Genomic DNA, 17471 nt, shown 5'->3' on the forward strand with positions numbered 1-17471 from the left:
CAGAAGTTGTGGGTTGGTAAGCTTTCAAATTAAATATATAGGTACAAGTGGCAGCTACATTAATACAAACAATATTTTAATCCAAAAAAAAATATTTAGGCATTAAAGTAAATTGTAGCGAATGTTTAATCTATGACCGAAACGGGATGCGATTCTGCTATCAGAGGAAGCTGACTTTCCACTGGTATTTGAAATAATAGCATCACAGACGATATTTTCGAAAAACAGATTACTACAATGGGATTTATATCTTATCTCACCACCCTATGGTATAAGCGGTGAATCACAGATAAGGAATCCCGGGCAAGCATTAAGCTTTTGACTCCATTTGTGTCATTTCTTTGTTTATCGACAGATAATAAAGATTTCGTGGAATATGTCACATGCAAACTGTCCTTTGAACTTCCCTGATGTTGTTACGAACTAATTTTTACATCATTAGTAGTTATATATCATATGGAATGCATGTACATAATTAAAATTAATTGCAGCACTGAGTTTAGATAAAAACATGGAATAAAACTTTAGTTTTTATTGCGACACTGTCGTATGTGTTATTTAAATTCATGGTTAAAACTATGAATGACATTATAAATCAATTAGTAATAATATGTTTTATTGGTCAGTCTTTCGAAATGGCTTGGCAGTTTGTTAAAACTACGAAAGATCTTCTCCTCCGACATTCTTCAGTATCTTAAGAAAAAGGTCTTCGACCAATTAGTGTTACCTAGGAAGGAGGAGGCAATAAGTTTCCGTTACTAAGTATAAATGCAAGGAAGGTTGGTTAAGAATATTTACAGGATATCGAATTGTAAATAAGAATATAGAAAATATAGAAATAAAATATAAATAAAAAAGTGTAAGAGTTCTGAAATTAAACAAAATTTGAAAAAAAAAAATCAAAATGTGATAATAAAAGAAATAAATAAAAAGTAGTTGTAGAATGAAAGATAATGTAAAGAATGAAGGACAGTGACAAGAAAACACAAACTGAAAAAAAAATTAAAATAAAAAAGTTTAACTGCTCAATATGGTAAAGGGTACGAGACCACAATAAAAAGGCCATATAAAAATTGTGTTATCGGTGATGAATTACGGCATTGAAACGCAGTCTTTTACTTCGGCCCTCATTGGCAAACTTACATTTACTCAATCATCCATGAAGAGAGCTATGGTTGACACATCTTCAAGAGTGAAGTGTTTATATATATATATATATATACATACATGTGTACAAGCTTTGAAAACGTGAATGTAAAGCTTATATGTCAGCAAAAAACTTTAAACCATTTGTACTTATTTCCATTCATCCTCCATTAAGAATACCATTAGCCAATAACTTCAGTACAAATTTTGCAGGACAGTGAAAAATATTTTTTTTTAACATCTAAAAAACTGAATCTAGTCAACTCTTCTTCATACTATATAATGATTATGTGATTTATTTTTCTGAAACAATTGATTTATGATTTATTTTTTATACATTAATTGACAGTAAATGAGCAATATAATTTTTTAAATTTAGACCAGAGTTTCCCAAACTTTTTTGTGTCGTAGACCCCTTGCCATGTTTTTCCGTGTTAGGTAGACACCCTACTTACCTGATATTGATTTCCTGTAAACTTCTAACTGTAGTGAAATATAGTGTTAAAAACTTAAAGTAAAAACACATGTTAATTTATAAATTAATTAATTTAATTCAAATTAAAACTACTCAAAATAAAATTTTGTATCTGTTATGTAAAATATATGTATCATTTAAAAATTTTTTTTCGTTGACGTAGACCCCTTGCAGGTTATCATAGACCCCTAGGAGTCGATATAGACCACTTAGGGAATCACTGATTTAGACCTTCAATCATATTTTGACCTTAGGTCTATTCTTATTTCGTTAAATGTTTAGTTAAATTTTGTATTCCGATTGAATAATTTGCAATAAATTTATGGTATCAGTAGCCAGACGTGTTAGCTTCCTGTTGAAGCAACATGTCGATGGAATGCTTATCTGTTGGAAAAGTTTTTGAAAAACCCATTATCGCTAATTTTTTATAAATAACAAATTTCGATAACTTCGATTATACGTCGGTGATTACGAATATTTTTTAGAACTGACATGCTTAACCCTTAAATGCATGACTTTTATACTTGAATAAAATACATATCTTGCTGATAAATGGTGGTATGTTACAGTTTTTCATCATTATGCATTTAAGGGTTAAGAATATTATTAAAAAAAAGTTTGTTTTTTAAATTAAAAAGCTGAACTCATTTTTAATCTTTTATTCTATCATTTTTTTACATATTCGTAGAATTCAGGGCACCTGTTTTTTGGTGGGGAAATCTTCCGGTGTTTAAGATGCCCTGCCTCTGAGAGGGGGACAGGGGTATGTGGGATTCCTACCCACTAAGACCCCTCCCTGGTGGTAGTCCTCTGTGCTATACGGGGGACCGCGGTATCTCCCGGTTAGGGATCGCCACGCGGTCTTCCCTCGCGCCGTGCTATTTTTTCGATAGCTCGTCCCGGGATATGTGTGTATACGTTACCCCTGAAACCCTCGTGGTGCTATCATCATCATCATCGAGACCACGTCGAACCATCGTCCGCCTCAGAGAACAACTCTTTCAAGGTAACGAAGCAGGAGGGCTGCTGACAGAACCTAGGCTCGCTACATACTACCGATCGCTACGACGTACGTTCCATGGACGGATTTGTTTCTAGAACCCCCACCGGGAACCTCCTTGGGCTGTCACACGATGATACCTTCAGCGTACACCATCATGATGCCATTATCTTAGTAGACGAAGGTTATAATCATTACGAAGCGCGGAGAGCGCCCACATGTCCCCTTACTCTCCAAGAGGAAAATGCATTGTGCCGAATTGATGGTAAATAGCGACTGCCAAGAAAACGGGATTGGGCAGCAATCCCAACTGCGACTTAGTCGGTTGCTATTGGCCGGCTAATTATATTACTGCCTACTGCGAGAAGTGGCGGAAAAACCTTTATCGATGATTCTATCTATTATGATCGAAGCTTTTCATTCAGCTTTTCTTATCAGGTCGTGTAAGGAACCTTCGAAGCTTTAACATGAAGAAAGTCATTGTAATAGAGCACAATTGGAAATAAGTTTCTATTAAATTAGATTCTTTTAGCGGTTTCAATTTTTGTATACAAGTCATCACTATAAATGATTCAAAGAGAAATATAGACAAAAATCAGGACACATTAGCTCAATAGTCTCTCGCCCACTGCCACTTTGGATGAAAAATTTTTCGAGCTCCTTCGGTCACCTTCGTTCTTCTCCAGATCTTCTCGTTTCTAATTCGTTCTCACAGTTAAACTCTCTTTGGGCGACCATAAGCCTTACTATAAGGCCCACCGTAAAGAACCACATATGGAAAACCTTATCACCGACAACACACACTGGTCAAAGATCTTCGTGTTCATGAGGCTTCATCTTCACATTGTCATAAGTGTAAAACTCATTAAACACGACAACCCTTGTTGTTTCCGAATCTGTTTAATAATATTGAATATAGTATTGCGAGTTCAATCCTTAGGATATAATTTATAAGATTATATCCTAAGGATTCACACTTTGTGCATTCATTATATAAGATTGCCATAGCTCACAATAGCTCTCATAGCTTACAATACCAGGATCCCGGACGATTTTTGTCCGGTATTAGAAACCGGTATTTCGCTAATACGTTAGTTGATGAAAATTTAATTTATGTACAATATCAATCCAATTAAAATAATATTAATTATTATTAATATCTTTTAAAGATACACAAATAATTTCATTGTATTAAAATCTATTTCAGGCTTATTTATTACAAACGGAGTCGTGTATGTCACCATCGAGAAGCGGCGTCGGCATTATAAAGCGATTGTTTATCTTTTACGTCAACTGCCCAATGAATAGATCTCGTTTATACAAATACATAAAGTATGTAACACAAAAATTATTAAATAGATTGTTTCATTTTGTAAATTTTTTTTACAAGTAAAAATTGAACGAATGATAGTTCGTTTTGTAAGAGCATACTTTAATAAACAAAACGCAAGTTATTATTATTATTTCATAAACACTTTCAATTTAATTATATTTGCCTCTTTTATTATATGTAAAATGTAACAGAGAATTTAATATTAGATTTCGTATATTATTTGTTAACAAGTCAATATAGCAACTGAGGTAAGTAAAAATTTAACTAGTAAATGTTTTATTAATAATACCGGTTTTTCGAATATCAAATACCGGTATTAAAATTATAGTTCGGTATTGTAAGCCCTACCGACAACATAATCAAGGTCGAGAAAACGATTTTTCTTTTCTTCGATCTCTCTTTTCTTCAGCAATCTTTGGTTGATGATAATGTCTTGCGGCGGGCGACATGAAAAGTTATTGGAGAACTTAGAAATAAAACAAATTGATTTTTGTATGTTTTAATCATTATTTGAGCGCGGTCTTCGGCTTGCCGTTTCTTGTCTGCTTGAGGTGAACGAGACGCATGTGCGTGCCCAGGATACCAGACTGGGTGAAGGTGGCCGGACATTTGCTGCATTGGAATGGCCGCTCCCCCGTGTGCGTGCGAATGTGGCTCTTGAGTATCGACTTTTGCTGTGGGTTAGAATAGTTATTATAGTGCTACCGAAACCGCTGTACCGCGCCTTAGGCGAGTGAGACAAGGTGGGAGGCGGGGGAAGAGAACATCAGCGCCACGAGCGTTGACGTACACTAACGGAACGGAGAGGACGATACTCCTTCGCCGCGCGTATACCTATGTAGCGGTACAGCGGTTGCAGTTATACAAAAATTATATTGCCTACTTCGTCGTTACAACTCTTTACTTGTCATGGTCATATTGACCCACTTAAATATATTTGTCGTTTTATTTTCAGCGATTATTTGTGCGGCAAATAAAATTTTTAATCAAATTGAAACATAATTGAAGTTATTAAAATAATAGTAACTTTGAACAGCCATCTAGTTGTTTTATATTTTTTTTATGTACATATTACGCGTTTGTATATCCTCTACAATTTATTTTTAATGATAAAGCGATTTTACAACTCTGATATATCGAAGAGTGAAATTTATTATTTACTAGCTGATCCTGCAAACGTTGTATTGCAAAAAAAATAAAGTTTTAATTAACAAATAAAAAATAAGGGTTGATCGTAGAGGGGTGAAAATTTCGGGTTGTATGTATTTTTGTATGCTGTATCATATAAAAATAAAAACAAAAAAATTCGTCAAAAAATTTTGAAAAATTTTTAAAGGTGAACAACTCTTATTACTCAGGGGTATGGAAAATAGATAGTAGCCGATTCTCAGACCTACTGAATACGCATGTAAAATTTGGTAAAAATCGGTCAAGCCGTTTCGGAGGAGTACGGTAACTAACATTGTGACATGGAAATTTTATACATTAGAAGATTATACATAGTTAAAGTTGAAGTCTGGACATGGGCAGCACAAGATTGGTCATAGTGGAGATCTTGGGGTCGGCTTATTTTTTCCATTAATCATCTATCGGCTAACATGAAGATTTTCTAGAACATAATAGAAGATAGAGATATAAACAACTTACATCAAAAATCTTGTCGCACATTGGACAGGAGAATATGAGAGGGCGTTTGAAGCCTTCATGGGTTAGCTTTCTATGCTGCTTGAGTGACCAGCTGCTTCCGTATGCCTGGAAATAAATGGTTTTGGTTATTTTTACCCCGTACCTGCCAAGCCGGTTGCCAGTCTGACTTGAACAAACGAACGCATAGCGCAAACATTATGAATTAAATTAACACAGTTTTTGAAAATTTAATTCGAAAATAAAACGTGCAGTCCGAATATGTGTTTACTTGGTTCCGGTTGACGTTGATGCTGTTAGCCCGGGGCCTTTTGCAGCTTCATTGGAACTGAGTTCACGAACTTAATATCGATTTTTTTTTAGTTTTTTAGCTCGCGAATTCCGGATCCGCAAGCCCTGAGTCCGATCAAGCTGTAAAAGCCAAAACGGCTAACAGCGCGCATTAACATTCGAATATAACCAAAATCGAATGTGTAGCGTATTTATTGGAAAGTTAATGTTTTGAACCTCTACAGTAACTATACGTATATATATATAACCACGACTGACGGAGACATTTCACTATTTATTGGTAGGTCACCAAGTTTTCACGTTTTTCACAGTTGGCTATTTTCATTTGAGGTTACCAGGGGCTCTATAATGATTACTTTTGGATCTGATATCTAATTGCTTACAGAGGGCCTTAAAAATGTCTCAAGATAACTCAGAGAGTGACAGAAAGTACGGTGCTCGGAGCTTTGCTGAAAGATAGAGAAGAGAAGATTCACAGAAGAACCAAGGTTACCGACGTGTTAAATGTTCGCCTGAGGTGACAGTGGGCGAGATGGTCTGAACCATCTTCTGAAATACCGCAATGTCTGAAGATCAAGATGTTTGACCAGTAAGTGTTGCCGGTGATAACTTAGAATTCGATACGTGGTCGCTAACAACGGGCCTTATGAGAAGGCTCCAGATCATCCAAGGGGCAATGGAATCAGAAATAAGGAGAATCGCAGAAGAAACAAAGTCACCAACGTAGGTCCATGAATTGCTCGTCTGAAGTGGCAGGGGTACGCGTCTTAAGTGGTAGGTGGACCAACGACATAATCAAGATCACGGGAAGTCGCTGAAACGGACCAGCGTAATAACGGTCATCGAGGAGATCGGGTGATGATCAGGGCCAAAAATAACTAAGTATTTGCTTAGTGCATACTTAAAAAACTTAAGTGACTTACTCTATCGCATTGGTCGCATTTAAATGGCTTGATGTTAAGATGCACTCTATTCATATGCCGCTCAAGACTGCGTCTGATGGCGAACTTCTTGTCGCATTCCTGACAAGTGAGCCTGTTTGGAGAATATGTTTATTTATTCACACTTTTTCGGTACACTATAGTTAATAAAAAAGAGACAGTCTTATCGCTCGAGGCTATCTCTTTCAGACTTCTGAATGGAGAAGAGAGACATGGAGAGGGTATTTTAGGATGTACATACATACATTACTATAAACACATACATATATACAAAAATACACCAATACCTCGCTTTGTGTCGTTTCGTTTTGCGTTTTTTTCGAAGTTGCGTCGCTGCTTAATTACTACTTTGGTTGCGTTGTTTTGGGTTCGAGTCTTTAACTTTTTATTTAATTTTCTTTTTTTCTAAAAGATGGCAACATTTTTGTTTCTTAAAGTGCCATGCTATCAAAACTCGGGGATTCCCTTTCTAACTAAATATCAACGCAAATTTTTACGCGTTGTTTCTGGTTACAAAAAAGGTAAATATTATTCCAATTTATTTATTGGCAGAGTTTGATTATTTTTGTTTTTTTTTTTAATTTTCTTTTTAAAAACTAGTATTTTCGTGACCCTGGAACCTATCTTCGATCTTTACATGGTTTGCTATAGAAAATCTTAATTCACTTTGCGGCGTTTCAATTTGCGTCGTGTTTTTTTGGACACGACGCAAAGTGAGGTATTGATGTACATGAATATACATATACACAAATATATCTATATATGTATTTACGTGGAAAAGTATTACGTAAGTACGAATAAATAAATACTTCCACAATATCCTATTTTAGAGGCCAAGAAAGTGCTTTTTTACTACGATATTATTTTATCCAGGCAAGGTTTTAATAAAATTTTAAACACATAACTATCTAATTTTAATCACCCTGTAGACTTTACACACCACTTACGGTAAATCACGCGGTACCACGTGTGGGGCAGTAGTTTTCAAATGTTGCTTCAGACCACTTTCGTTCTTAAAGCTTCTGAAAATAAAACATATTTTTTCTTTTACTATTCCATACATAGACATAATTTTTGTTAAGTATCTAAATCTATGAAGATTAGTAATTGTGGCTTAAATAAATTGATTTTATTTTCCATTATTACCAAAGAGTGATACAACCCAAGTTTATTGGCTTTAGTACATTTATTTACTTTTCCCTCTCAATAAAAAATGCGTCAGACCCGAGATGAATAGACGAAAGGAACTGAGCGGTCATATATCTACAATACCCGGCGATAAATATTGCACATCGACCTCTGGAAAGAGAATCGGCTAATTTCGGCTTCGTAGAGCGATATCTCTGTCGCACCTCGGACAAAACGTCACATTGGTTGTGTGGGACAGAGATAACGATCTACGAAGCCGAAATTAGGCCAGTGTCTCTTTCCAATATTTCCTGTGCAATATTTATCGACTGGTACTGTACTCTGTGATCAAAAAGGTGAAATTGTCATTTAAAACTCCCGGACATTAAGATGGTAGACAAATTATTTTTTTTACCCTAGGTTGGTATGACTGTCTATAACATAAGCCAAGCGTATGTATGTCAAAAGTTGGAATATCATTTGGCTTAGCCCAAAATATTTTGAAGGATGTTTTGTGTCTCCAACGCTTCAAGTCATGTTTGATTAATATCATTCTGCAAGGTTCTTCGTGACTTCGGTTTTTCTGCCAAAAACTCAACTCATATATCGTATTTATTTTGTATATATCCTCATAATCATACTGCTGCAAGGCATAGATCTTTATCAAAGATCGCAACGATCTCGCAACCTTGTTTTCGCTGCACCTAGTGGGGAGTGGGGTGGGGGGCTTGCCCACGCCGTGTCTACGGGCTCTTGCCCGAGAAACTTTCGGGTCCAAAGGACGTGGATCGCACGAGCGATGTGCCCTAATAGCTGCCACTTCAGATAACAAACATATATAATTGTACATACTTATCACATTCTACGCAATAGTACTCCCTCACAACGGAGTGCTTGCTGCTGTGGATCTTCAGCAACGATGGCGCCTTAAAAGCCTTCCCGCACTCCTTGCATACATACTTCTTCTTCACTTCAACAGCTGCTACTTCCTTTGGATGTCTCCTGTTTAAATTTGTTTTTTTATATATCATCCCACATATATACTGTATGAATATACATATTTTCAATGGGGTGTGACAATAAGAGGAGAAGGTTTTAGAAAGCAAAATTTCAGGTGAGGTATTTTATATAGATAATAAGCCCTCGAGCTGCCAGTACATTCAAGCGATGGCTCTCGTAGAGACCACGGTTTGGACTGTAAATAAACTGTTGGCATTTCCGACACATGGACATACAAAATGACGGTAAATGCCAATAATATATTGAAATACACTTACGTTATCAAATGCGTTTTCAAAGCGTCCTTGTTGGCGTATGTCCGCATGCAGTATGCGCAAGTCACCCTGCCCTTATGAGTGTTCGATACGTGTTTTGTAAGTAGCTTTTGTAGGCTGTAATCAAAATTAAAAAAAAAGTAATAAAGAGAATTAAATTTAGCTTCCTTCAAGTTTCTATAATTCGAAATACATTCTGATCTGAGAAGAGCCTATCATAAACACAGTGGGGTCTTTTTTTAAATTACATAACATACTTAATCTAATTTATTAGAGCAATCCATTTATAACAGATAAATTAGAACATAAATAACATTATTGTACTGTTATGAAATTTTTTAATAGTTTTTCTTTCATAAACATTTTAAATTTACTTTATTTTAATTAGGAAGAATCACCCTGGAATTTATTGTGAGTGTTGCCAACATACGATTTTTATATTTTACCGAGTTCGCTATTTTTAATGTACTGATAATGTAACAGGTGGCGCAAGTGGCGGTCATGTGAACTAGGGTATTTAATTCAAATCGGCAACAATAATTTAAAATAAAGAGTATTGTAGCCATGATGTCAGTAATTTGAGCAGTTCTTATGTGAACTCTAGATATATGTAAAACAGGTGGCGCAAAAATAAAGGCGCTTTCACATTATGGCATTCATAATGTTTAGGCACCTTCTTTGCTGAAGATCCACATCAGCAAGCACTCGGTTGTCAGAGAGTACTACTGCGTGGAATGTGATAAGTACAAATATATATATATAAATATATATATATATATATATATATATATATATATATATATATATATATATATATATATATATAATATATATATATATATATATATATATATATATATATATATATATATATATGTGTGTGTGTGTGTCTCTGTGTGTATAAATATACAAATAAGAGAAACAAATTATTAGATAAAGAATAAATATAGTTCAGGAACCATTCAGTTTGTGAAACAAGTTGGTCCTTATAAGCCCATGCCATCATCACAAGCAATACCGAAACTGGATGACTGCAACTATATCTAATATACTGTGATAAAAAAAATAAAGCTAAATTGTCACGTGGAACACCCGGGCATCTTCAAGGCAGGTTATTTTTTTTATTACGTTGGTAGGATTGTCTATAATATTTGATATTATTCAACTCGACCCAAAGAATTTTGAAGGTTATTTTTTGTCTAAAAATCGAATCGAAAGCCTTGAAGGCTATACTGAAAGACTATTCCGACTGTCAGGACTAAAAAAAGAGTTTGCAAAAGTACGTTTTATCGAACGGGGATTACTTAGAATGGGATAAAATTGATTTAGAGTAATAACTAAATAATTTACATTTTATAAACGAATTCACTTTACTTTTTGATCAAAGCGTTACACTACTTGCTGTTCTTACTTTAAAAACTTACCTGAATGTCTTCGGGCATAAGTCACACGTATATAGATCCGTTGTATTCGAATGCTGTGTGTGGTAATGATCCTTCAACGTAGATATATTCACGCGAACTAAACCGCATTCAGTGCATTTGAAACGTCTGGAAAAGATATAATGTTATATTTAAAATTATTTGAAAGTATTTTTGTATACATATATATTACGATATATGTATGTATTTGTATGTATATACATCTAAACTGCCGTTTAGAGAAGATATATATCCTTATTTGGCACTGATCGTTATAACATCTCCTGAGGATGCCACGTAGAAGGGTGAAACACGTGTAGAGTAGATTAACGGTGGTAGTTGTGTTTCGCATTGTTTACCGCACGCGCATTTATCAGAGGGCTGGCGGAGCACTTCATTGCATGACTACTGCTGCATAGCGGAAGTAGCTAGATATTAGTTTCTTTCTTAGTTAGGATGGACTTAAACTTAACCTTCACAAAGTGGGAGTTAGTGCTTAAGGCTTACATTCGAACATATATTTCATATAAATACTGTTAAAAGATAATAAATAATGATATATATATATGTATCAATCAATCATCTCTTATTATAATATCTCAACACATACTTACACCTTGTGATATTTTTGATGACGCAGTAGCTTATCCTCTGTGTCCATTCTTAACCTGCAAATGTCGCATTCATAGTCACCGTTTTCCTGAAATTAAATATTGAATAGTAATTTATTTAATCTAAAAATAAAACATATCTTCATACATTCACGTCAAACGGAAATCGGGCGAAATGACAGGTTGTAACAATATACAAATTAATTTTTAAATCGTACAAAAAGCTACAAAGCTTAGGTAAAAAACAATACAATATAACATAGTAAAGATATGGGAATATTTTTCTGAAAAAAAAAATCATCACCTAGGTGTGTGCTATTATAAATACTTTTCGTATCTAGGCCAAAAATTTATTAAAAATTTCAGCTGTAAATTCTAATATGTTTATTGGTATAGGAGTTGATCTTGAATTACTCACAACAAAAAAACCAGCGGCAAATGAACTCTTGGAAGACCACGGTATGTTCTATCGATGCAATAACAGTTAACCATTAAACATTTTGTTTACAATTGCTATATGTATGTGTTGCGGCGTCATTTTTTTTTTGGACCTTGACCTGATGTTCAAGGCTTTAAAATTATACAGCTTTGAAACACAAAAGCAACGTAACATTGCTGTGTAATGCTATTTCGATATTCGCATTCTTTTCTAGAACATCCTGTCTTCTTCTTTTCAGCAGGTGGACGTATTAAGACACACATTGAAGAGAATAGACTTCCCCTGAAGATCAAAACCTATCGGTCTACCTAGTGGGGGGCCTGCCCACGGCTTGTCTACCTCTTCGTGGTCGCCACTAGAGAATCTTTCTGCTCCAACAACCATCGGTTGAGCGGTGTACCCCGTCTACTGCTACTTCAGACAAGCAATTCTTTGAGAGACGTCAATACCAGATCTCCTTGTTTCTAATTCGATCTCTTTAAACTCACCATTGCTCCGAGGTCCCTCAACCTTGAACATTCTTAGGCCCACCGAAGCGACCACATCTCAGATACATAAGTCACCGACAACACACTATATAAGAAAATGACCAATATTTAGTCACTTCCGCACATGCAGTGGTTGTCGTGCAACAAAGCCCGCTGATTAATGTGCATGCAGCTAACAATGCGACTTACACAACTACCACCGTGAGAGTTATGTTACACCGATTAGTGCCAAACACAGAGTGAGTTTGGTACTAATTGGTGTAACATAACTCCTGAAGATGCCCCGTGGAGGGGTGAAACACGTGTTGTGTGATTTAACGGTAGTAGTTGTGTATGATAACTATATATAATTTACTAGTAAAAAAAAAACATATAATATTTACCTTACTATGCAATATGAGATGCTTATCATAGCTTGGTTTAAAATTAAAACCCTTTACGCAGTCCATGCATTTATACGCCGAATCGAGAAAACTTTTTTCCATCGACTTTTTGTTTCGCTCTTCCATACACTCGGCATTTGTTATATAGAATGTTTCAATTTTATTACTGCCTGTAAAAATATATTAAACCTTTTTTTAGTTTTCCAATCATTAAAGGTTTTTAGAAGAATTTTCACCTGCGCTTACGATATACTTTGTACCAGCGTTTCTTAATCTTTTCGATAAACAGTTACATGTATATATATGCCTCAAAAATTAAAATTATTTAAAAAAAGTAATTCAAATTTAATCTCCTTTACTAAAACTTTTTTATTTTATATTAACAGGACTTTTAAAATTTAATTTATACGTAATTAGTTACGTTTGCTATTACAAATATACTTAATATAAGTGATAATTGATAAAAATTGAATTCTTATGTGAGTTATTATGGACTCTCTTGGCTGTAGACAGGCAGATGGAAGATATTGAAAGGTAAGGCAGGGGCCTAAGCGACTGCAAGTTGCGCTATATAAAGCAAAATTAATGAATGAAACTCTGTCACATTAATATATATAGCAATATAGGAAATAAAGAATAATGTGTTCGCCTTGCCAACTCATCATTCCTCCTTTCCTCATCACTCCATTGTACAATTTTCTTTCATTATTTTCCATTCTAATTCCCGTTCATTCATCGCCTCATTCACCTCGTTCCTCAAATATTGTTTACTTTAGCTGTATAATCTTTAGTTATATAATATTAGGGGGACCCGAATGTAATGTCATTTCTGTCGACATATTTTACAGACCTATTGATTTTTACCGTTCCGGCATTGATTTTGTATACTAGATGGCAAAAAGTTGTTGGCAACCAAGGTAAATATATTGTTGATTAGGAATAAAAACTTGTTAAAAATGTAGTCGTGTGAATGTAACTTAAGAAAGCGACTTTAATTTCCGGTCCCCCTAATAGATTGGTATTAGAGAACAGTATACCTATGAAATGTCGTTTTCTTTTCCGCTTTCTTCCATTAATATTACCTTTACATAATTCTATATACAAGTCCTTAGGGTCAGTTACATATTGTGTTAAATTCAACTGGCTGTTCTCTTCCTTTATGTCGTCTTGAAGATCTGGAATTTTTTATGAAAGCATTATTTAACTTCGTGCTATAAAATGCCAGTAAACAAAACTGGTGCACCGCGACTAAGGTATATGCGATTGTTGCCGAGGAATATAGACAAGCTGCAAGTTTAACGGACTGATATAACGTCTACAAACTGGGTTAATAGAGGTTGCAACGATACGGTGTTCCCCTACCATAAACGGAGCCTTTGGAGTCGCGGGAGTTTAGGGTGGGGGCCGTGGGTCGTGATAGCATCACGAGGGTTCGGGGGTAGCGTATACACACATACCCCGAAACGGGCTATCGAAAATAGCACGGCGCGAGGGAATGCCGCGTGGCGACCCCTGACCGGGAAATACCGCGGTCCCCCGTATAGCGCAGAGGGCGACTACCGGTGGGGGGGGGGGGGAGTTTGTGGGTAGTAATCCCACATACCCCTGTCCGCAAGATTTCCCCCACCGAAACAAAAAAAAAGGTTGCAACGATTCATTAAAAACCCAGTAAAAATCTACTTTAGGGTTAGTTTAGGTATAGCGACCGCGCTATAGGAAAGAGCGAGAGGGACTGTTACCCCGCGCCCTGATTGGCTGTGTTGATTTTGAAGTTTTTATTTTCCCGCCACTGTCATTTCCATTTTGGATCCCACAATACGAAAAGCATCATAGAGTGATTAATAAATAAATTAACAGGAGAAACTATTTCAGATTCCACCTGCTCCAATTTGTTGATGATGAGATGGGTGATTATATTTGTTTGTACATGAATTACAACATGTATCTCAATCGCCTACATACATCCACTAATTTTTTCAAAACACAAGGTCTTTATTTCTTTAATAATCCAGCAAATAAACTTTAAATAAATATATAAGTGTAAAAGCTTTTAAAGAGTGAAGGTATATAAATAGTTCATTTGTCATCAAAAAATTTAAATACTTTTACGCCTATTTTTAATCAACCTGTATAAAGTGAGATCTGTGAAATGTTACATTTATTGTTTCTACAGAAATTTCACAGGCTAATTACTTCAAACAGTAAAGTATTTTTACTATATTATCATTACCCAATTTATAATTTTTGAAACGATTGAGTGATAATTAACTATAAATTCATCTGTTTAGGGCTTATACGCCAATTTATAAGGTGGTATATTATATACTGTATACATACCTATTCCATCATCTAAATAATCATTTTCAAGTTCCTCTAAACACGCGTCATATTCACATTTCAATTCTTCCTTTATAACAGAGTCTTTATAAACACCATGCTTATATACAGCTATCGGTTCTACTTCTTCATTGTTATTTCCGCTTAATTCTATTAAATCTAGAGACGCCAGACATAAATTGTTTAATGGCTGTGATTTTATTATTGCTTCTGCTTCATCTGAAAACTTTTTTATAAATATATTAAACATAAATCTTGATCTTTTTCTGAATGTTTACATATACTCTCCGAAAAAAATTTAAAATGATAACCAAATAGTTTGACTAAAGAAATATAAGAAGTTATAGTTCAGTGGTAGCCCAGCAATAGGGTATGGAGACTTGTGATCATACACTGAGGGTTTGATTTCTAGGATACAATCCTAAATTATGCACAATTTGTGCATTAATTATATAAGATTGCTACTGCTCACAAACAAATTTCAATATGGGCAGCAACATCCTCAGCATACTATATCACCACACTATGATCGCCAAACCACCTGGCAGGCAGGGCATTATGGTAAATCCCTCCATAGATATCATTGAGAGAGGCCTATGCCTTACAGTGGACAGCTATGGGCTGAAACGATTCCAGAAATTCCTAATTAAAGCTAAGCGATGGAGATGGGTAACAGTAACTTCATATGCGAGTCAGACATTAAACTACACCTGTTTATTACATGTGTAGAGATAACAAAAATTAGTTTAACAAATTAACTAACATTTATTATTCATAAATATATCAAAGGGCATTTTAAACCATCATAGCTTTAACTTGAAGAATAGGAGATGGGGGAGTTCTATCTGATACTAGTTTGTATCAAATTGGGTTTCTCTCGCATTGAAGCAATGATGCTTGGTCTATGTACGAGAGGTGGCCAAACTCCTTTATAGTCATAGCCAAATTGTATAAAATTTATTTACACCGCAATTAAATGTGTTAATTAAATATATTGTTGTTAGTGTAGTTAAATATGTTGTTTAAGAGGTATGTAAAATGTATGATTTTTTATTTATGTATATATAATTATTTATGTATATATAATGTATGAATTTGCACTTAGTCTTTCATATATGTTGCCAGTAAATTAAAAGACATTTCGAAATGTGTATGATTAAATAAATATTTTTATAAATATCATAATTATATTAGCCGACAGACATCCACTGCATGCCATAGTCCTCCCACAAAAAAACACCATGACCGTTCTAGAGCTGCTTGCATCCAATAGCTTGTTATGACCTTGATTACATTCAGCAACTTGGGTACATTCAGCAAGAGCTACAAATAATCGCAGGTTGGCCACACTCTTGACATAAGTAAATCAATATGTTATGTAGTTTTCAATGCCATTAACAAGCATGGGAAATTTCTTTTCAAATGATCAAGACTATCTGCAACTTCAAATAAAATGACTGATAACATTTGGGTAGGAAAAACTGTGATTATTCAAATCAGTTATAATACTGAAAAAATTCTAGCAAAGCAGATAAGTAACTCATAGGATATTGGCAAGATATAGAATCATAAGCCCAATAAATATGTGATTTCCCAAAAAATAATTTTGTAGGGTGGTAGTAGCTGTTTTGTCCCAGCTACTTTAACAAACATGGAGCAATATTTACTCACCTTCTGAAAATTATCCAGCAACATTTGGTTACTTAAAACAGTCTGTATAAAAATCTCGACGTTCTCAACCATTCTTTTGCATAAATAACAAAGATATAATTCATGAACCTGAAATTGTGAATCATATTGAAATAAAGCTTTTATATTTCCATATTAGTAATTTTATTTTTCTTCAACTTTCAAATTTTACTTATAATAATTAATAAATTGTAAATAAAAATAATTAAGAGTTATTTTAGAATAAATCTCACCTGAAAAATGCTTTTCAGAGGCTCGCTCTGTAAATTGTAGCATTGTAAATTTCTGTTGTTGTTATCATTTAAGCATCTAATGCAATACGATTTTGTTGATTCATTTTTCGGTTCAGTTTTTATGTCCATAATATTAATTTACAGATTTTTGGCGAATATACATAACATAAATTAAATAACTTTAATATGTGTAAAGAGTTGACTACAAACGTAGTGTCAATGTCAAACGAAATAAAATGAGTACTTACATAGATGTTGCATTATACTTAAACATGCCAATATTTTTAAGTTATTTAGTAACTGCCTAAATTATATTTACTTATAATACTTGTGTAATTCAAACACTTCGAGCAATGAGATTTACAATACTCTATTTGTGTATAGAAAATAACTTGATTTGATGTTAATTTTCGAAATAAAAATATCACTTTAAAATACATTTCAAATTTCTTCATCAATCTTAAATAGTTATTGTTTTTGATGTCTTAGATTTAGAGTTTTGGACATTATGAGAAGAAATTTTGTTATTTATTTTAGCATAATAAGTACATTGAAGTGTCATACTGATAGCTGTACAGAAATATGTTAACATTTTCACCGGTTCATGTCATGTAATGTACTGTTTACAAACAATGTAA

General features: G+C 34.3%; 1 protein-coding gene across 1 annotated transcript; it reads right to left on the reverse strand.

Annotated features, from left to right (window-relative positions):
* Positions 1-4458: 4458 nt before the first annotated feature.
* Positions 4459-17020, reverse strand: LOC137925139 (gastrula zinc finger protein XlCGF26.1-like). Its single transcript, XM_068768522.1, has 13 exons — positions 16834-17020; positions 16583-16690; positions 14912-15137; positions 13612-13749; positions 12575-12744; positions 11268-11353; positions 10657-10782; positions 9236-9349; positions 8811-8960; positions 7778-7852; positions 6813-6924; positions 5602-5706; positions 4459-4628 (listed from the first exon to the last, which is right to left on the reverse strand). Exons 1-13 carry the CDS (start codon positions 16960-16962, stop codon positions 4461-4463), a joined length of 1707 nt encoding a protein of 568 aa, XP_068624623.1. The 5' UTR covers positions 16963-17020; the 3' UTR covers positions 4459-4460.
* Positions 17021-17471: the final 451 nt, after the last annotated feature.

Source organism: Battus philenor, unplaced genomic scaffold (assembly GCF_028537555.1).
Source record: "Battus philenor isolate CCGP_79_NKW_IND1 unplaced genomic scaffold, ilBatPhil1.0.hap1 SCAF_26, whole genome shotgun sequence".
In the NCBI taxonomy this organism is placed as follows: domain Eukaryota; kingdom Metazoa; phylum Arthropoda; class Insecta; order Lepidoptera; family Papilionidae; genus Battus; species Battus philenor.